General features: G+C 46.8%; 6 protein-coding genes across 6 annotated transcripts, besides 1 other annotated feature; 4 read left to right on the top strand and 2 right to left on the bottom strand.

The window, feature by feature from the left end:
• Positions 1 to 644: 644 nt before the first annotated feature.
• On the top strand, positions 645 to 3,302 carry UA08_08582 (hypothetical protein; the record flags this gene model as incomplete). Its single annotated transcript, XM_020263486.1, has 3 exons — positions 645 to 684; positions 740 to 897; positions 963 to 3,302. The coding sequence occupies 3 exons, from the start codon at positions 645 to 647 to the stop codon at positions 3,300 to 3,302; spliced, it is 2,538 nt and encodes an 845-aa protein (XP_020116290.1).
• Positions 3,189 to 3,275: a repeat region (Identified by RepeatMasker using a combination of RepBase library and repeat library created with RepeatScout).
• Positions 3,303 to 7,035: 3,733 nt separating the features above from the next.
• On the top strand, positions 7,036 to 8,151 carry UA08_08581 (putative serine/threonine-protein phosphatase; the record flags this gene model as incomplete). Its single annotated transcript, XM_020263485.1, has 1 exon — positions 7,036 to 8,151. The coding sequence occupies one exon, from the start codon at positions 7,036 to 7,038 to the stop codon at positions 8,149 to 8,151; it is 1,116 nt and encodes a 371-aa protein (XP_020116291.1).
• A 491-nt stretch (positions 8,152 to 8,642) lies between these two features.
• Positions 8,643 to 9,453, bottom strand: UA08_08580 (hypothetical protein; the record flags this gene model as incomplete). Its single annotated transcript, XM_020263484.1, has 4 exons — positions 8,643 to 8,779; positions 8,855 to 8,903; positions 8,975 to 9,297; positions 9,363 to 9,453. 4 exons carry the CDS (start codon positions 9,451 to 9,453, stop codon positions 8,643 to 8,645), a joined length of 600 nt encoding a protein of 199 aa, XP_020116288.1.
• Positions 9,454 to 10,509: 1,056 nt separating this feature from the next.
• UA08_08579 (hypothetical protein) lies at positions 10,510 to 12,072 on the top strand (the record flags this gene model as incomplete). The annotated part of the gene is made up of 4 exons (XM_020263483.1): positions 10,510 to 10,567; positions 10,730 to 10,932; positions 11,016 to 11,178; positions 11,234 to 12,072. 4 exons carry the CDS (start codon positions 10,510 to 10,512, stop codon positions 12,070 to 12,072), a joined length of 1,263 nt encoding a protein of 420 aa, XP_020116289.1.
• A 725-nt stretch (positions 12,073 to 12,797) lies between these two features.
• On the top strand, positions 12,798 to 14,742 carry UA08_08578 (mRNA cleavage and polyadenylation factor clp1; the record flags this gene model as incomplete). Its single annotated transcript, XM_020263482.1, has 3 exons — positions 12,798 to 12,935; positions 13,046 to 13,829; positions 13,892 to 14,742. The coding sequence occupies 3 exons, from the start codon at positions 12,798 to 12,800 to the stop codon at positions 14,740 to 14,742; spliced, it is 1,773 nt and encodes a 590-aa protein (XP_020116409.1).
• Positions 14,743 to 15,117: 375 nt separating this feature from the next.
• On the bottom strand, positions 15,118 to 17,274 carry UA08_08577 (hypothetical protein; the record flags this gene model as incomplete). Its single annotated transcript, XM_020263481.1, has 1 exon — positions 15,118 to 17,274. The coding sequence occupies one exon, from the start codon at positions 17,272 to 17,274 to the stop codon at positions 15,118 to 15,120; it is 2,157 nt and encodes a 718-aa protein (XP_020116408.1).
• Positions 17,275 to 21,238: the final 3,964 nt, after the last annotated feature.

Genomic DNA, 21,238 nt, shown 5'->3' with positions numbered 1-21,238 from the left:
ACCTGATTGGATGTGTACTTGTTTCGTTTGAGCAATATCTCTTTGCAGCGGATCGATACGTTTCATTCCCTCACCATGCTTCCTAGGACGTATGAATATCTTACTGGCGGGAGTGCTCATGGCATCATTGAGGAATTTCAATATCAGTAGATAAAAAACGGGCCCTATTTGGAGACCAGCGAGGTACCTAGGTCAAAAGCTAACTATTCAAATATAGATGAGTAACTCTGTATATACATGTATCTATATGTATCTATATATGTATATATATTGATTCCGCCCATATACTGCCTCGTGGATATGAACCACTGTTTTGCTGTTTTGGATATACAAAACCAACCGTGCTCATGTACTATTTATACCTAAGTAAGACGGCAAAAAAAGAGACTGTCTGAACTTAGAAAGTCCGGAGTTATTCTGTCATTATGTCATGAAAGTCTTCTACGTTTAGATTCATGTCTTGCCAAATGGCGTAGGGTTAGGGTTGAGGTGTACTTTTTCGGCTTAGTCTGCAAATCTTAATCCAGCCAATCCGCAGCTGCCGTACAGCAGCAAAGTGGCGGGCGTCATCTCCACAACCAACACTTCCCAATACGACACACCAAAGGTCGAGGTCAAGGTTGGAGACGCCTTTGTTGGCAAGCATGGAGACCATATCGAGGATATCGTCCATGTTGGAGGCCGGTTCGTCTTCACATTCCCATTTACAATTAATACATGCGATGCTAACTTCAAACAGCCCGCGACCTCACGATTGAAGCAGCTCAATCCGCGGGCAGCAGTAGAAGCCTTCGTTCCACCGAAACGTCGCGGACACCCTCATCGGCGCAAATCAAGAAGCTGCTAGATAGTCGCAATGATAGGGATATATTGGACGGGCTCCGTAAGGTGATTTCGGTAGGCAAATCATTTTATGATCAGACAGGGCGACCATCGACCATTTTATTGACTACGAAACTTAGTTGATGTACGAGTCCGATACGTGCCTACAATATTTCTCCGCCGTCGTCAAAAATGCCGCCAGCCCCAGTATCGAAGTCAAAAAGCTTGTCTACATCTATCTCCTCCACCATGCAGAAGCCGAGCCGGATCTCGCGTTGCTTTCGGTTAATGCGATTCAGAAATCGCTCACCGACACCAATCCGCAGGTACGGGTTATGGCATTGCGAACTATGTCCGGAATTAGAGTCCCAGTCATCAGCCAAATCGTTTCTCTCGCTATCAAACGTGGCGTGGGAGACATGAGCCCTCACGTCCGCAGAGCCGCCGCATTGGCTATTCCGAAATGCTATCGACTTGATCCGAATACGCTCCCGCAACTTACCGAATGCCTCGCTACCTTGCTAGGCGATAATCAATACTTTGTTGCTGGGCCCGCTGTGTCGGCATTCTTGGATGTATGCCCTGATCGACTGGATTTGATACACAAACATTATCGGAGCCTCGTGAGGAAGCTGGTGGACATGGATGAATGGAGTCAGCTCGCTACGCTGAGTCTTTTGACAATATACGCAAGGAAATGTTTCCCCCGAAAGACACAGACAGTGAAGAGAAATGAGGTCAAAGGATTCTACGATGACGGTGGCGATGAACCAGGTTATGAAACCACGAATGCCGATGCTATAGAGAAAGAGGTTCCAGTCATAGATCCTGACCTGGAGCTTTTTTTGCGTGCTTGCAAGCCTCTGCTTCAAAGTCGCACATCTGCTATCATAGTCAGCGTCGTTCGCTGCTATCTTTGTTTAGGCACAGAGGAATATCTCCAAAGTGCAATTGGGCCGCTCGTGGCACTTGTTCGCTGCCCGCAGGATATCCAGTATGTTGCGCTTTATAATATTGTTGCCGTCGCTTTTCAGGCACCACAACTATTTGTCCAATATGCATCTCATTTTCTCGTCCGCGCGGTGGATCCACTACATATTTGGCGACTAAAACTTGAAGTGCTTACAATACTCTTTCCCCATCTTGGAATGCATTTCAGAGGCATAATACTCAGTGAACTGGAACACTTTTCGCAAGGGACAGATCCCGACCTTGTTCGGGAAAGTGTACGTGCAATTGGTCGCTGTGCACAAACTGATTCGCAGACCTCGAGTTATTGCTTGCGGCTTCTTTTGTCCCGAATATCCAGTATCGACGAAAATGTTGTGTCAGAGTCTCTAACAATCATCCGTCATCTTATCCAGCAGAATCCAGATGCCCACAAACAGACCGTGGTCCGACTAGCCAGTTACCTTGACACGACTGTTAATTCAGGAGCCAGGGCCTCTATTATCTGGCTTGTGGGAGAGTATGCCGCCGCTGATCTGGAGAATAATATCGCTCCTGATGTGCTGCGTATTCTTGCTAAAGGATTTGCTGGTGAATCCGAAGAAGTCAAGCAGCAAATTGTACTGCTAGCTGCCAAAGTTTATCTTCATTATTTACTCAGAAACCCCCCTCCTCTTCTTGATCAATCACAGGGACATGCTGAGAATGAAAACCATGATTTTAATCACTCACAGGACGTTGATAGTAACGCTTGGGCCACAGAGGCCCAAAATGAGAACGGCGAAAGCCAGCAGACAGATGCCGATGACTCACGTTCAAGCAGCAATGAACAGTCGGGAGATGATCGAATCACACTTCTATGGAAATATATCCTTCTTCTCACGAGATACGACACCTCATATGATCTTCGAGACCGTGCACGAATGTACAGAAGCCTTTTATCCGATCCCAAAAATACCCAGCTAGCAAGTCTGCTCCTCTTGGCCCCGAAGTCTGTTCCGCATGCCCCGAGTCCATCAGAAACGCGGAAAGGCCTTCTTGTGGGCACGTCCACTCTTGTCGTTGGACCTGATTCTGGCCCCCTGGGGCTTACAGGCTATGAGCCCCTACCAGATTGGGTACCCGCTGGACAAGAACCTAGCAGGGCACTGCGTGAGGACGGTCTGGCTACTGATACATCGGCTGATCGAGGTGCTACAACGTTGACTGCTGGGCAGCGTCTCGATAAAGCATTGAAAGAACATGAGACAAGTGGAGCTGCACGAAAGGGCGGAGCTATTCCGCTAGCATCAGCTGCGAGCAGCAGTCGAGGAAAGAAGACTTTGGACGATTGGTTAGATGAGGAGGAAGAAGAAGACGACGACGCAGAGGAGACGTCGGAAGAAGAATCCGGTTCGACGGAGTACGAAACAGATTCGGAAGAAGAAGAGACGGAATCCGATGATGATGATGATGACGACGACGACGAAGAAGAAGAAGAGGAGGAATCGGATTCAGAAGCTGATCAAAGAACCGAATTACTACATAGATGATGTAGCGTAAATTGGTGTAAATAAGATTTCGAAGTGATCACCATAGTACATGCAAAGTCATGGCGGCACATACCTAAATACCAGTGAATATATATGAAAATCCCAGTATCTAGTTATCTACTTATATTTAGGTTTCAGGAATGTACCTAGGTGTACTGCTTGATGTTATGCTAGGTCGTCGGGAACAGAATTCCATATCACAAGGACGCGTTGCTAATCAAATATGAATATATACCAAACAAAACATCCAAATACAAACAACAAAACAAGTCAAATGAAGTCCATCTAGAAACCATGAAACACCATGCAACCTATTCACCTGGCATGAGTCCCTCGCCTGTTACTCCATGGATCAAGCACTAGCGCCTTCATGAACCTCAAATGAAGAAGTAACTGAGAAGAAAAAGGGAATAAGAAATAGCAGAAAAAAGTTGCCTTGCTTGCAATCGATAGCGGCCAAGGAGTTTCATCATTAAACCAATCAATCCATAGTTATCGTCTTCTGCCAGACAGTCTATTAGCTACGTCACGCTTTCATAAGTGGATTTCAAGTGTAAGGCCTACCTGTAGAAGGAAGTTCGGGGCCGCCGGCTAAAATCGCTTGAGGGAGACAATGGAGTAGAGTCTATACCCGACCTTCTTCGCCGGTGATAACTGTCCCTCTTAGATTCATCTTCCGTGTCACTTCTCGACCTTTTAAGGCTGTTCACTCTAGTAGGTTGCTGGGTGTGAAAGCGTGGGGTGTCAGGATCAGTAAGAGAAGCCGTTCGATAGTGACGTTTTCCCTGTTTTCCGTGTGATTTCTCTCTTGGTGATTGTGGGTGTTGAAAAGGGGGAGGAAGAGGCGGAGTGGTTTGTTCGCGCTTAACCTGAATAGAATCCAATGCCATTCTGTCTTTGCCCCCAGTAGTATTTGAGTTGTATTTTGGGTGCAAAAATGCAGAACTCTCAATGTAGGTTTGGGTGCCCTGCTCTTTCATGATGGTCTGGCGAGGGACATGAACATGATCTTGTAATATCTGAGCTCGACGTTTCACCAGTTCTTCAATGGATATAAGTTTGGTTTGACCGGAAAGATTGGAGAATATAGGATCGTCTTTCATTTGTACCCAGTACTTGGATTCTCTGATAGGTTGCACGGAGTTGTCTGCAGTTTCTGATGAGATATATTGAGACACGCATGTAGAATTCAGTCTGTTAGATACGGAAGCATCATCATCATCGTAATCATCATCTAGAGAGTCTGAACGAAAAGGGTGGCGTGCTAGACGAGGACTTTGAGCAGCTTGGTTGCTAATCTTTTGCGTATCCTTATCATACAGCAACCCGGAATGTTTATTCTTTTGGGAATTCTGTGCTCTTTTACCATTGGCTTGGGTAGAAAACCAAGAGGGGTTTTTAGCTGAATGAAGATTGAAATGGCCCGGGCCCAAACGACGCTGATTGACTGGAGAATCATATCTGCGGCCTTTGAATGTATATTTTCTCCTGGTTTGTGGTCGCAACTGTGGCCACTTGGTATCTTTAATCTGCCAACCACGGGATATGGAGTACCCAGTATCTATGTTTGAGCCCGAAATCTGCGTGTCAGGAAGACTGGCAGAGCCTATCGGGGCATGTGAATCATTATCAAACCCAAATAATCTTCCTGATGAAGCCTGGAACGGTGGTGAATAGTAGGAACGAACGTGTCGGGATGTCAGTGAAATTATAGGCGAAGGATTCTCAGTCGAGAGGGGCAAATGGTGAGGCGTTGGTTGGGGTCTAAAGGGTAACGGAAAGGCGCTCAAATTTGACACAGGCCCAGGTTCATTTTGTCGCACAGGGGAACGCGAAAGTATTTCGACAGCAGGTCTAAAACCGAGATATGAGAAAGAATTTAATAGCACTCATGGAAGCAGGTTTCACTCACGGCGGACTCGTTCTAGTCTGTAGATGGCTTCGAGCCCGCGCTGCCTGAAACTCGTGATTTCGTGGAAACCTTCCAGAGGCTGGCGGATATGATAACGAATGATTGAACCGATTGCTGGAAAGAACATTGGTATAGTCTGTCTCGTTAGTGTAATTGGGGTCTGGTAAGATATCATTCCTGGACTCCGAAGCGTAGGGAGAGCTCTGATATGGGGCTTGATGGCTCTGATATGAAGGGAATGTTTCCATCTGAAGATAATTGTCATTGAATGTCGCTTATTGGTTTTCTTTGTCGTTATTTTCAAAAAGTAGGCTAGGTTACCTAGGTAGCCTTTGGAGAGGGGGCTTCCAAGTGTGTTTAATCAATAGGAATGGTTCCTTTATTCCAGTATTAAGGATTGACTCATGATCAAAGGGTTTCGAACGTGGGACGCAAAGAATGACCTAAACCAAATATATATATCATGGAGAAAACAGAAGCACTCAAGTTCCGGGATTCAAATCCTAAAATGGCCATGGGACGTCCGTTAGAAGGGTAGACTGAGGTATTTCGATGCAAACTTTCACTGAGACACATGTGGCTCGAGTTTGAGAGAAAAAAAAAAAAGAAAAGAAAAGAAAAAGATATTCAGGAATGCTCGTTGACGACCCAGGTGAGTATGGAACCTGCCATCCACCGTATGAAAGAGACTGATTTGATGATCTAAAACGAAGTACACCATGCAAATAACGAGAAGTATCATTCAAGAAAAAGTATTGTTCGAACTTCGAGAGACAGCAAAGGACCTCATCAGGGCAGAGTCCGAATAATGGTTCTCGTGACCCGGGCCAGAAGAGTTTGGGTGAAACTTAGGGGTTGCATGATGCCGGGGGGGCAACATTCATTAATAGCAAGAAACTGTACTATGGGAGGTGTTGCAGCCCAATGTTGTTGCCATACACAAGACCATTGTCTAGCCTGCATATCACGTGACAGTGTAACATCTGCGAAGATTGGCTGAGCTTCGCGATGACTTGACCTGCAGACTTTTCCATTTCTCTGGGCATCAGGATTTTGTAAAGTCTTGCCGTTGAATGTCAGATTAGTGAAGCAGGGCCTCGGTAACTATCTGCCGGCAGATAGATATTAGTGATATATCACATCACTGATGGGAGACCAAAGCTTAGCACCCATGAACTGTTTTCAGGCATCCAGGCCAGTTTATTGGTGAGATGCCAGCGCGAAGAACGAGATTCCTGCGCGTCTAGGCTTTTGGGCCCAAGAGGAAGAACGAACGATGAGCTTCAGGTGGAAAGCCGAGCTCTCTCTCAGGCTAGGCAATGTTAGGACTAGCGTCGGGGAAGGCGGTCAGCCGGGTCAGAAATTTATCTGGCTTGGCAGGCACGAAGGCGGCGTTACCTGATTGGGGAAGGCGTCTTGGTCCATGCTAACTGCCTTGGGCATGAATCTCAATCACGCCGCGTGACGCCTCAGGCTTCAAAGTGTAGCCGCGGAAAATAGCTTAGTCATGTTCGGTTCGGCGCTTAACTAGCTAACTAATGTAACTCGACTCTCCGACGTCCTGCTTGTATATTCGAGTCGCAAAGGGTTATTATAACTCAACGTATACGCGCACGAGCGATTCGATTGCTCTGTTACTCCGCCGTCTCACAGGGCCATGATGCTAGTTGTTGTGGGAAGAAATCAGTCAAATCACCATTTCTCTCCGCTTCTCGGTTGAAGTGCTCACACGACAGCTTATTGTTCCCAGCTCGGCCCTCGTCATTGGAAGTTGATTATTCTCCTCGACAGCGCTTTCTTCTGGTGGCAGTTCTCTTCATTATGCCGGGTCTTCCTTGTAAGTTTGCATTCTGCTGCTACATCACGCCATCGCAGATGGGCGAGCTGCTGACAAACTCGCTTTATTCCCTCAATCTAGCTAGTATCGACTTGGACGAATGCATAGAACGTTTATATAAAAAGGAACTCTTAGCAGACTCTGTTATTGAAGCAATATGCGCAAAGGCAAAAGAGCTTCTTATGAAAGAGAGCAATGTGGTGCACATTGCTGCTCCGGTCACAGTGGTTGGAGACATCCATGGCCAATTCTTCGACATGATTGAGATATTCAAGATTGGAGGGTTTTGTCCCAATACAAATTATTTGTTTCTAGGTGCGGCACCTGATGGAAAATCTGCTGGACAAAATAAACCATGGGTGGTCTGGCCTGTTAACGTTCTTCCAGGAGACTATGTGGACCGCGGTCTTTTCAGTGTTGAGACAATCTCCCTTTTAGTGTGCTTAAAGCTACGATACCCATCCCGCGTTCATCTCATTCGAGGAAACCACGAGTCCCGCGGTGTTACACAGTCGTACGGATTCTATACAGAGTGCGCAAGGAAATATGGCAATGCTAATGTTTGGCATTATTTTACCGACATGTTTGACTTCCTCACTCTCAGCGTTGTCATCAACGACCAGATCTTCTGCGTTCACGGCGGACTGTCGCCTTCCATCCATTCCATTGATCAGATAAAAATCATCGACCGATTTCGCGAAATACCGCACGAAGGCCCCATGGCTGACCTAGTTTGGTCTGACCCAGATATTGAACATGACGAATTCTCCTTGTCGCCACGCGGCGCTGGATATACATTTGGCGCACAGGTGGTGCGCAAGTTTCTCGAGGTCAATAACATGTCGCATATCTTGCGCGCTCATCAGTTGTGTCAAGAAGGCTATCAGGTTCTATACGATGATCGACTCAGTACGGTATGGAGTGCGCCAAACTATTGCTACCGATGCGGGAATCTAGCAAGTGTGTTAGAAGTGAGCGACTCCGGAGAGAGGTTCTTCAATATCTTTGGCGCTGCACCAGAAAATGATGAGCACCGAAACGAGCAACAGACACAACCGAACAAAGATAACCAAGCTCCGGTTATTGAGTACTTTTTGTGATTTGATAAATGATATGATATGATACCCTCAGTTTTGCAAAATATATGGATTTTATTTTTTCTTCATTATGTTTGTACATTGCGCGACAGGAACCCAATAGATAGAGTTAAAATGACTTGGAGTTTTCCCTTCAGATTTTTCTTGCTGTTTTCAATGCCCTTGTTATGTCACTTTTCTCTTCAGTTATGTAGAAATTTCTGGCATACAAAACATTCATATCTACAATTGGTGAGACATGTATATTGAAGCTGTGATAGGACCAAAAAAACCACCAAAAAAAAAAGGAAAAGAAAAGACGCTCAGAACGGTCTGATAACAATGACAGATATGCTGGCAAGGCAGCTTTGTTGATGTATGCTGGCTAATGATGTATGTATGTACGTATGTAACTCGGAGCCAAAGAAGTTGGAATACTTGGACAGAAAGAAAAGTGACAGGAAGAAGAAAGTTTGATTCTGAACGTGGGTCGTGTCGAATCCTTGATAACGAGTCTAATGTGCCCAGTCCTTGGCAATTTGGAAAGCCCAGGTGAATTCCAGGTGAATATGGCCATCGTCGTCCACAAACCTGGATCGTACGCTGTAACTTCCGCGGGCAAGCATGCCGGAAGGAGCTTCCTCCTCATGGACTAGAGAGTGAAACGATAACGATTAGTTTGCTGGGAAGTCTAAGAGAGAAATAAAACAAGAAAATCAGAACCTACATCGCTTCTCATACACAGGCTTATCGGTAGTATTTGGTGCATAGCTTCCCTATTGTTTTCACCAAGAGCCGTTAATACTGAACCAAACCATCGAGCTTAGAATCGATGGGCCAGACGTACCAGCATCTCTTCGTCTTTAGTCAACTGAATTCCCTTGCGTTTGACAACATGGACGTATTTCAATCCACTCAACACCTCATGGTGGACCTGGAAAACAACCTTGGTGTAGAATTTGGCGCCTTCCTTGATTGTAAAGGGCTTATCTTTCAGCTCCTCGAGGGCCTTGGGGCCGCTCAGATCGAGCGTGATGTCTGATTTCCCGGGCGTCTCAATGGCGAGAGACTTGATGATGCATTTGCGTGGATCTTTGGGGTCGCCAATGGGGTCGCCAGTATTCAGACCCAGGGAAGCTTTCCATCTGTTGAGAGACTCGTCGTTCTGATCTGTGAAGAACGAGCAAGATCTTAGTTGGCAATGTTATGCGTATAGGAGTGAACTGATGTCTTACCCAAGGTCTTGTACTCTTCGAGGGTCTTCTTCTCGCCGACCTTGAATCCTTCCGTCTTGCTCGTAGACAGCTCGTCTTCGTGTTCAGGCATGGCGATTGTTGTCTCTTTCTTCCGCCAGGTTCAATAGTAGTGAAATGTTTGTTGATAGCGATAGTTACTCCTGAAATCTTAACTTAAGCGTTGTTGACAGTGGGGTAGGAAAGGCGGTGGGAAGAGGGGGGAAACTCTGCGGATCCCCATGGATACTGTCTGATGCATTTTGCCTAGAACGTGCAATCTTACGTTAGATATCCATCTCGTATCTACTGTCTTTTTTTTTTATTGCTCTACCTTCTGAAACTATTCGAGTTCGCCATTGTCGGGATGATGCCCCTCACTAGATCCAATGTGATTGGCGATAACGGCATGCAGCTGGCTGGCATAACGAGGTGCACATGCGTGCGTTGTCCTGATTAGCACATTTCCTTTGATTGGGAGTTTTCTTTGTCGGCTTCTGCTTGTCAAGGACCGTCGAGTGCATTTAACCCTCCCTTTTGTTGCCCTATCAAGACATTCTGCGGGTGCGTAATTTTGGGCGTTACCAGCAATACGAAAGCAAAACCGGGACGGCAGTTCCGCCGACAGTTTCCACCATGACTATTGGCTGACTCTCGGGATGACTGCAAATAACACTAGTAACTGTGTATTGTAAGTGGTCGTAAGCCCGTATTATTCGAGCCTTAGGCGCCAAACACAGCCGGGTCCCTTACTCTCTCCCCCTTTTCCTTCTCTCTCACTCTCACTTCGTTCTGCCTGCGCATTCAGCCTTCACTTACTTGGTCAGCGGTTTAGCTCTGGACACAGCTAGTTATTCCTGCCATACTGAGCTTAGACCTAGAGAACTTGCTCGTGTGAGGCTCCACCAGGCTAACTTCATTAGTGCTACGTAACTGTGACCGCGGCCTCACTTCTCAGGCTCTCCGCCCTAGCCCTCTTTGGGAAGCCAGCATAGTATACGGCGACCTACAGAGACGCGCTTGCAACGTGGCAGCCGCTCTTGCGCTTTTCGACTGATCTAATCTTCTTCTCAAAAATTGTCTTGTCTTATCCTCCTCCCCTCTTCCCCCCCCGGCATCCATATCCAGTTATCGCCCTCAGTCAGACATCATGCGATCCCTTCCCAAGCAGAACAATCCTCTTATCCTCCCTGACGCATCCCCTTCTTGTAAGTTGCACCGTTGTCGCTTCTGTCCGTCCGTCCGCGCAAGTTCGCGCCGTCTTCCGTGTCGCGTCCGTCGATGATCGCGAAGTTCCTTTGTTGCGCCTGCAAAAGACAATACCCTACTACCACGATTACCTACTAACGCCTTTGTGACCCACCCCTCAGATCAGGAGCTGCTTGCGCTTCGCCGCTTGGGAAAGACGAATTTGGCCGTGAAGCCTACCCAGGTTGGCACCTCGAATGCGACCAAACCAGAGAACCTAGGGCCCTTCGAATATGCGCACCTGCGCGCCCCCCTACCCAAAGATCTATCCGGCTCGGAAATCTTTCCCTCGCAAACTCCGAAGCAAGATACCTATTTCTTGATGGTAAGCCCACTCAGCCGCGCACATCCGATTCTGCTGGCTTGCATTCGGCCTTTGCCTGACTTTTTATTTTTATTTTTTCTCAGCGACGGAGCAAGGACGGTTATATCAGTGCTACTGGGATGTTTAAGATCGCATTTCCTTGGGCGAAAGCAGACGAAGAGAAATCTGAGCGCGAGTATGTGAAATCGAGAACCGAAACCAGTGTGGACGAGACTGCTGGAAATCTGTGGATTTCGCCTATTCTAGGTACGTACTAAGCAGTGTGTGAAGGGAAATAATTATAATTTTAATACCTTCACAGCCTTGGAACTCGCGAAAGAATACCAGATGCTAGACTGGGTTCGTGCCTTGTTGGATTCCACCGACATTGCGCAAAATCCCATAAGTTCAAAGAAGCCAATAACACCGCCTCCAAAGTTTGATATGCCTCCGCTAGAGAACCTCACCGAGCTTCCTCCCACCCGCACCAGAAGCAGGCGGTCAGATTCGCCTGCCAAAACATCTCCTAAAAAGACAATGTCTCCGCGGAAGTCGAGAGCTCCTCGATCTGTGAAGGAGAGTTCGGCAGCTGCAACTACAGCTGCCAGTGATTCCCTACAGGCCGCTTTGAACGGTGCTGCAGAGAAGGAGGAGCCCAGCGACGTAGCCGAGTCCAATGACGTCGACGTCACCGAACCCACGGAAGCAAAACCTAAGAAGAGCAGATCCAAAAAGCAAGTCTTAGCACCGACGAGTGACGAGAAGGACACGGCCGACGAGAAGGTCACTGTGAGCGTTGAGTCTACAACGGAAGTTAAGGATGAGGTTGAAACGACTCAGACCAATGTCTCTGTGGAGATGCCTGTCAGTCTACCTGATCTTCCACCCGCCGAGGATACGGAGCAGATGCTTGCGCAGGCCAAGCAGATGGTAGAGGCAGCAACCAAACTGCAAGACGAGGATGCGACGGCTGAACCTTCGTCTTCCTCCAAAGCTACCAAGAAGCGCAAGTCGGACGAAGTCGAGGAGGACGAGGAGGAGAAATCTGCAACACCAGCGCAACCAACGAAGAAAGCTAGAGTGTTAGAAGACAAGCTGCGAAAGGAGCGAGTCCGCAATCGGGCTCTGGTTGGTGTTACTGCATCATTGGCACTTGCGTAAGTTTATTGGTTTATCCCCGTGTCTATTTACACATGCGAGAGGACAGAAGCTGACTTGTAAAATCGGTCAGGGCCGCGATTCCCTATTTCTTTTGATATCCAAACCCTCTTTTCACCATAGTCTAGACTGCAAGACGCAAGCACAGTCTATTTTAATAATCCTTTTGACCCCTTGTGCACGAAGTGTGTGTGTTAATCCCCAACCTAGTTTGGCCTAAGATGTAAAAATACCCCCTTTTTGTTCTCACATTACCCCTTTCTTTCTTTCCTTTCGATTTTCTTTTTCATTTTCTCTTTCTTCCCAACGAACTTTCCATGGTTTTCGATTAGGCGTCTTGTCTTGATTGGAGTTACTAGGTGATTTCCTTTCTAAACTAATCCATACATTCTCTTCCAGAGTTGAATGAGAAGAAGTTGTGGCCTGTAGGTAGTTTTAAACATACCAAGTTTGACTCTTTATTCTGCATCATTCTCTCAAGCCATCGATCGATGTCTAGTCAAATGAAATACAGGTGCAAACGGTGCAAACACGGACGTCCTCCGCGGAATCCATCCCCATCGCGCTTGTTTCTGTATTTCTTTCCCTGCATCGGTTTTGCTTGAGCTTTGAGATCGGATGTACTCTATTTTGTACATTTAAGAAAGAAAACGAATAAACTAATATAATTTCCTATTTGTCCCATCCTTATCCCTTTTGACAACGGGCTCTCAACGTTCGGCAATGCCATGTCTCTTCCTGGATTAGAGCTTGCTGAAGCTTCAATCGAATCCCAGTACGCCCCTCCTCCGCCTACACAGATCAATCTACGCGCTGGGTCTGAATGGAGGTTTGAAATTGCATTCGGCGCTACAGTCCGAGTCAAGGTTTGTCCGTCTAATTTCTTTATGCCGAGTTGTGGTTTGCTAGCCAGTAATGACAAGAAAGAAGATTGTTGGCTAACATGAGTGCTTTTCTTTGGCTCCTTTGCTTGTAGCTACTCACTGGAACCGCAGAATTCTTCGGAACTGAACTTGCGCCGTTACAAACGTACACATTTACCGGCACGAAAGGTGCAATTTATACCTGGCATGGCTGCGCGCTAGAGATCGCAGCCGGCGAGGCGGTCAACCTTCCAAACGGATTTGCACCAGGTGGCAGCAGCAGCACTACCGCTCCGAACGCAGGAGGTGGTGGCGGATATGGCGCAGGGGGTTGTCAAAGCGAATATATCGCCGAAGAAACGCCCATGGTTGAATATAGCAATGTCCATTTCGCACTAGAGACAATGAGGCATGAGGCACAGACTGAAGGCGATAAGGATGGACCTCGGGTTTTGATACTGGGACCGGAAAATGCGGGCAAAACTACCTTGACCAAGATTCTTACGGGTTATGCGACCAAAGTTGACCGCCAGCCTATTGTTGTCAACTTGGATCCAACAGAGGGCATGCTGAGCGTTCCCGGTACCTTGACGGCGACGGCTTTCCGCTCGATGATTGATGTTGAAGAGGGTTGGGGAAATAGTCCAATGTCTGGGCCAAGTGCAATCCCCGTGAAGCTGCCTTTGGTTTATTTCTATCCGATGAAGAGTCCTTTGGAAGCAGATGGGAACGTCTTCAAGCCGATTGTTTCAAGACTGGCGCTTTCGGTGACTGCTCGCATGGCTGAGGATGATGATGCGCGCGAGGCGGGCATTATTGTCGACACTGACGGGATGCTGGGTCAAGGGACGCCTAAGGCTTTAGAGTTGATAAACCATATTGTCACCGAGTTCTCCAGTTAGTAGTTTCCCCAGCGCCTTTCTTTTGCAAATCATTGCCATATCTAATTTCTGAAACAGTCTCAACCATTCTGGTCATTGGCTCCGAACGCCTTTACAGCACCATGGTCCGAACCTACGACCAAAAACCCACGTCTAGCGCAGCAACGACTCATTCCGATGAACGGATCACCGTTCTAAAGCTCTCAAAATCCGGCGGATGTGTTGACAGAGATGACGCATTCATGAAAGCCGTGAACGAGAACCAAATCCGGTCATATTTCTTCGGCAACGCAGCGACGTCTACAGTGTCTGCCGGCGGAGCAGCAACAGCAGCCTCCTCACTTTCTTCTACTGGTGTTGCTGGTGGAGGCGGCAGCAACAGCAATAAAATCACGCTATCTCCTCACACTCAACAACTCGATTTTGATCTTTTAGCCTTATACAACTATCTAACCACATCCTCCCTGACAGATGGGGATGAAGACGAATACGACCCGTCTAGTTTCAATGCCAGCGGCGGAGGGGGAGATTCCTCCTTTCTCCCCGGCGGCGCCGCCTCTGCGTCTTTACAATCAACGCAACATGCCAGCAGTAACAATACCATCCCTTACGACCCAGCCGCTGCCTCCTCTTCCTCCTTCTCAACATCAACACTCACAACCGATACCCAAGCCCTGCCCCTAAAGAAATTCACACAACCCCCAACCCTAGCTCTTGCCAACACCCTCATTGCAATAACGCACGCAGCACCTAATGCTACGCTAGCCGACATACGAGATTCCAGCATAATGGGGTTCGTGTATGTCGCTGATGTGGATGCCGAAAAGAAGAAGTTGAGAATCCTTGCGCCTGTGGGTGGCAGAATGCCTGGTAGAGCGCTGGTTTGGGGGAAGAAATGGCCTGGTGAAGTTGTTGGGTTGGTTGGTTGATTTGATCAGATCACCTATGATAACTATGGCTTCTTACGTAGATTAACTGAGTCATGAAATATATTCCTTCATTTGGGTTTTGTACAGGGTATGTGACTCTATGTCTCGAAAGCAGGAATTGAAAGATAAAAAACGCGGCATCAATTCAAATGGACTCAAAAACAAAATAGACAATAACAGGCAAAAAAACAACAATATGTAGAAAACAGAAAACAATGCATTCACAAATGAAATCCCGTGCAACCAGTGCACTTTTAAACGTCCAGACAATTCCTCCATGCTGGGTATAAACCAACTCCCCTTCTCTAAATAATAACTCCGTCCTATCGTATGAATCCCATGTATTTGACAGGTGAAAGAAAAAAAGATCCATCTTCATTCGTACATTCTCCATTGTTCGAGGTTATGCCGCCATTCTTCCTCCCAATGATATCCTCTATCCGCTTCAGGTATGACAAAGAGCTCCTCTTCTCTATCACGGTACCTTTGTTCGGCATTGAATCTTTTCAAAGCCGCAGTCTCGAGCATCCGATAGTCGTTGTCCAGTACGGCGTCCCTGAACTTTGCTCGCATTCGAGGGGAATACAATTGACAGCTTGCCTCGCGACATCTGTTCGGACCAGACCCAGGGACCAGTCTTGGAGGGCTTGCTAATTTTCGTGCAATCGGCTTTTGTGCTACAGCTAGTGGTCGTACCACATCGTCGTAGCAGTCTTCGCAAACTGTGAATTCGGGAAGTCCAGGAATGTAATGCCATGTCCCGAGTATTGGTCGTTGGCGCCGGCAATCACGCAAGTTGCATTTTCGCTGGAAGTAATCGATGAACTTGGTATTGTCAGGGTAATCATATTGTCTGTACTCGCATTCATTGGCCGCGGCGTCGAGGAGGTCGACATATTGTACAAATCGCGGGCTGTCGACTGCGAGATCACATATTTTCTCCTGGAGGACCGTTTGACGCCTAAAGGTTTTCTGTAGTGGAGGCATCAGGAGTCGTAGATTGCGTACGCATGCCGAGCACGCAGCAAACTTGGGAATATTCAAACCCGTTTCGTGGTCGATAATGCGATGCCATACTTGAGTAGACAACCTGCGCCCCGGACAAGTCAAGCCCGTTGGCCGAGTGATTTCATACAATAACTGCAAGCTTTCATAGCCCTTCTTGATTGTCTGTATCCATGCCAGTCTAGTCCAGACCTCGCTGAATGAACATTGGATGCGTGCCCGCGCATTTTTGATGTTGGGTATGAAATGGTCTCGGAATCTTGAATTGCCAATTTGAGTCATACAAGAGGGACATATATTCAAATGCTCCAGGCCAGATATTGTGTACCAATCTTGATACCCTGCAACCGGGTAAGACCGAGGGCATGGACGCAGGGCAAGACCTGTGGTTGTGTCAGATGAACAGGAAACCACACGGTTCGAAGGAGCAACTGCGAGAGGCGATCTTGACGGCGAGACATTTGCATTCTGACGGTAGGAGACTAAGGTTTCGGAGGTTTGTGCTGGTGAATAATGCAGTCTGTCTGCAAACGATACCGATCGCTGTGGTCTTGTGGGCGTGGTTCTTTGGTATACAGGCATCCGGGGAGACGAAGCTCGGTTTTGAGCAGGAGTTGCTTGGAAATCAGAAAAGTCTTGACTATGACGTTTTGGCGTATGAAATGACCAATCATGCTCTTCCCAGTTTTGAGAATTGTTTGCGGATGGAGGCATGTAAGAGTTATGCGAACAGCTAGGCTGTGAAATATATTCCACGGCGTCAATATCCATATGCACATCGCCTGTTGGCGAAATGGGCGCAGATGCAGGTATTGTGTTCTGCCCCTGAAGGTTCTGTTGATATTGACTGTCTCTGTACTCTTGAAGCGCTTTGAGCTCTCTACGGAGTCTGAGTTTCTCCTCCAATAGTTCCGCTATGGTAGGTCGTCTAGGCAATGCAGCCACTTGGAAGGTAGGGTGGTCTGTTGAAGTATCCCGAAGTCTGGTGGTGTTTTGCGTCACATTTTTAGATGGCGTCACTGAATATCGACTTGGAGAAGGACTCGAATTATGTGGTCGAGGCGTGCGGTCGCTTGAATTAGAGCTTCTTGAGCGTGGTTGTGGAGTCACTGGCTGGACAGTCCCATGGCTAATAGGACATTCAAAGTTCGACGATTTTATGGATGACTGAGCCTGCGAAGAGTGGCCAGCGAATCTCGGGGTTTGGTCCTTTCCAGATAGTGGAAGCGCTTGCACCGGGGATGGTGTGCGAGGACCAGAGAAGCTTTCATTAGAAGACGCGCTGACAAGAGAAGGTGGCTGTGAAGTTGAAGTATCGGTGTCTGCAGTGGCTGATCGAGGAAGATGTTCGCTGTCCAGCAGGATGGGAAGTTGATCGATAGCCCCTCGCTGGCAGGCACCCTCTACTCCAGGCTTCTCTCCTAATAGTGACAGGCCTCCCAGCTCGTGCGAAAGAGACTCGATTTCATCCTCCACAAACGGCCTTGGAGGCGGCCGCGTTGGCCAAGGTCGCCAAATCCGTGGCATCGTGGAATACGGTGGAAAGATGAACTGGTAGAATTAAGCAGACCAAAACACAAACTGACAAAGAAGCACTCTTTGTCTTCATTCAAAGCCGTTAGCCTATTGCAATCGAGGAACAAATTTCAAACAGTCGTTTTTCTGCCGAAGTAAACATATCAAGCAGTCTTGACACTGATTCGCGGGCGAGGTGTATGGACACACGGAGCGGACGAGACGATACTGTTGTTTTTCTTTTTTTCTTTTGGGATATGAAATTGGGATTGTTATATATTTGTGTAGCAGTGAGGGTAGAAGGTGGAGGAGTTGAGAGGGAGGGAGATATTTAAAGAGGAAAGAAAGCTCGGCGGACAGTCGGGCAGGTGGTTGGGCTTCAACCCTAGCTACATAAGAACCAAGAAAAGAAAATACACAAGCCAGCGAACTCCAAGAAGATGCGATTTGAAACAAGGCTAAATGTTTCAAAATGGGCGTGGCGGGATAAAATGAACACAATGCACAAAATATAAAACAAAAATAAACAAATAAAGTAGCATACAAGCTATTCAAACTAGCCTCCCTCCAGTGCGTCAATCAGAAGTGCAGGCCTACGATGGCGCCAGCATATGGATCTCTATTAAGATCAAAGCTCAACTAGATCAAAAGCATATGCAATCAATGCATGGCTTCGGCTGTCTGAGATCATCGTGCAGCCGTCAGGAGCAGCGGAATGGTCCGGAGAAGGCGAGCTGCCCAGTCCGGAGGGCAAAACTAAACAAACATGCTTATACTACCTGATCATATAGCTCATGGTAGATTAATCAATCGCCTCGCTTATGCTCAGTTACCCACTTCTTTGCCACCGCCGACTGTAAGCTGCGGGCAAGCGGCCCGACATTAGGCGATGAATGAAGCCATACCGAATGGCGTCAAGTCAATCCCTCGAATGAGGCTGTAGGACAAATGTAACTGTTCAATATGCTGTGTTTGGGGTTCTCCTAAGAGCAGCATCACTTCTGGTTGTACATGTACAACAGAGAGAAGCCTTAGCGAAGCTTATCCACCACGATGTGGCATGAGTGTGTGCTGTATTCGTCCTCTCTGAACAACCGTTTTCAACGGGCGTTTCAGAAACTGCGATGCCTGGAGGATCGCTGTAAGCCTTGTGTGCTCACTCCCTCACCGTCTTTCCAAAGGCCCCAGTAGGCAGTGCTGGAAGAGAAGAGCGCGTGATTGTTTGTCCACGTCGCAACTAATGTAGGACTCCAGGATTTGAATTCGGGCTTGAGCGTTTGAAAGCGCAACTAGCATGTATCATGATGTTCCCAAGGCGGGACTGTGACGGGATTCTAGTTGAGCATACACGATGGCGTGTTTCCTGGCAGACAGCAAATCGGAACAGCAAAAGACCATGAAGCTATCCCGATCGGCGAAGTGATTCCGGCTGATTGGGCATCGTTATGGGCTGCTGCCGTGCCTGACCACTGACTATTTATGTATAAAGAGTAGCCATGATGAAAGCCGATACTCGTTGGGTAGAATGTTCTCAGTTGTTTCGCCGCGGGTGAAATGCGTAACACGAAAATATGAATATGAACAAAACGGGGTGGATCATGTGACCTGCACGTCAACTTCACCTTCAAGTGTTTTTCTTTCCAACTAGTACAGCGAGCTTGAAGAGCTCGTCAACAGCGGTTTGAAACATCTGGTCGATTAGTTATTACCGGACGAAGAAGGAAAAAGAGGAAATGTAATAAGTGCAAGCAGCGAGGAGACTACGAAAGTTCCCTCGACGATGCCATGCATATACATAATCCGTGGGACGTCCTGTCATATCCTTGTCCAAGAAGAACGAGAGGATCTTCTTCTGCGGTCACTTCTCATCCTCTCTTATACATATAGACGCTGTGAATATTCGAGTAGACGCAACTGATGTAGCCCATAATCTACTAGGTATCTGGGTCCACGGACATATATATCTTTCCCACCTAGGCAGTGATAGGTTTAATATATCAGGATCCCTGGATTATGCCACTATACCTAGATACATAGATTATCAACAGGAAAGATGACAAGATGAATACGTAGGTATAACTGCGTGCTATGGAGGATATAACTAGTTACGTGCGTGGTCAGGGCGTTGAAGTCGACGAAGAGATTTCAGGATTCTAATTTGCACCGTAAGCATTGAGTTAGCCAGTTTATCATTATTGACAGTCCAAAGGCGCTTAGAGAAGAAGACAGACTACTGTCAATGTAGCATGTAGGATTATATCACTTTGCTGCTAAGAAGTTGCTATTCATTCCTCTTTCGACAGGGAGACCACTATAACCCTATGATATGAACGGCGATGTAGCTTGCACTTTGTCTTGATTCTCAACGTGGTATCAAAGTGTCCTCTAATAAAGATGCCCACTGATATATTGCACCGTATGACCGGTTAATCCCCAGAAGAAGCAGGAGTACAAACTATGGGATAAAATTGGAACTACAGCGCCATCTTTCAGTTTTTACTACAACGATTCAGTCTAAAAAGATGTCTCACAGGGGTCAAAGGCTCGTATACATAGTTGTGTACATCATTCGACAAAGACGTCGCCACGAGAAATAAGTGGTTATGGAGTGACTATGTAGCGTCATATAATATGAGGTTTATTAGAGGCTTTTCTGTGGCTAATGATGTCCTAAGGTTTTAGGCGTAATCTACCTAGAATGAGCATCTAGAAGATCGAGTTTTACATGTCATAGCTTGTTGCCCGGTGTCCTATGCACGAATGAACGACCTTTCGTCTCAACCTCTTTTGCAAATCGAACATGACACATGCTTGCTGTGGTTACTCATCTATAACCTTTGAATCCTTCGAAAATTCTTATTGGCTCAATATGCGTGTGTGGAAAATTACTGAAACATTTGATCCAGATTAGCTCACTTGAAATTCAAGGTGACAATTGAATTATCTTTTCCAATATATCATATACCCACGGTCATGACTTCCTTCTGTTGTCTCTTGATAATCCAATCACACTTAGTAGTCACTTGGACTCACGAGAGGCAAATAGGTAGGGATGAGTTGTCATATTGGATATGAAATGTATGGATTTTCTGTGTGAGTACATGACTTTGAGTCATTCCATGGCTGAAATACTGTGACTGAGCTGCCATTTTTCGTGCCTTGGAATGTCATAAATAGGGTTTACCTGCCTACAAAGTTTCGAATTTGCTATCCAGTTGCTCACAAAGACCAAAATTTCTATACTTTCTTTCCAGCTTCGACGAGGGCTCCCATTCATTTCCATAGCCTGTATTTCAATCTAAGGCTCCGGTCATCAACACATAGTAAGCCAACTACGAGGATTGCGGATTGTTTGGTTCATTCAAATTAGCAAAAGCTTTGCCCAGGTGAGGACTTGCTTTGATTTTGCCTCTCGTATAGGGTTACACGCACACTAATGATTGTCAGAGCGTAGTTTGAGCCATCAGCTTCTGTTTGGCCTTTTAAACACCTACATGCTCAGTCAGAACATTACCTTTCAAGATGTCTTCAAGAAACTATGCGGTGAGTCGCCTATTATTCTGAATCATAGATATTATGGCTACTATAAAAAGATTCAGGAGCTTATAAACAATGCCAGGATCTCCCGCACACAGGTCGATGCGATGGTGATGGCAGTTTACTAGACTACGAGGAAGAAAACTATGACTGGAGCATACCCTTTGTGGAGCCATGCAAATTGACATGTTTTCCTAAAAGCGGGAACTATGATTCAGAAAGCTGTTAATTTGCCGCTATCGACTTTCTTCATCACACACACGATCTTTTCGCAGTTGCTTATTGCAGTAAAGCTATACTTGCTGCGCGCTTTGCACCGAAAGATTGTGCTCGATGCTGTACACAGAACTTGGATATGATTTTAAAGGCAATTGCCCAAAAGAGGAACGAAGAAGGCCTCTTTACCGAGTCGAATGGGCCCCTGGTGTTTTATATTTTC

The sequence above is a fragment of the Talaromyces atroroseus genome (assembly GCF_001907595.1).
Source record: "Talaromyces atroroseus strain IBT 11181 chromosome Unknown scaffold_14, whole genome shotgun sequence".
NCBI lineage: Eukaryota > Fungi > Ascomycota > Eurotiomycetes > Eurotiales > Trichocomaceae > Talaromyces > Talaromyces atroroseus.
Note: the sequence above shows the minus strand (reverse complement) of the source record. Positions and strands in the feature narration are given on the sequence as shown.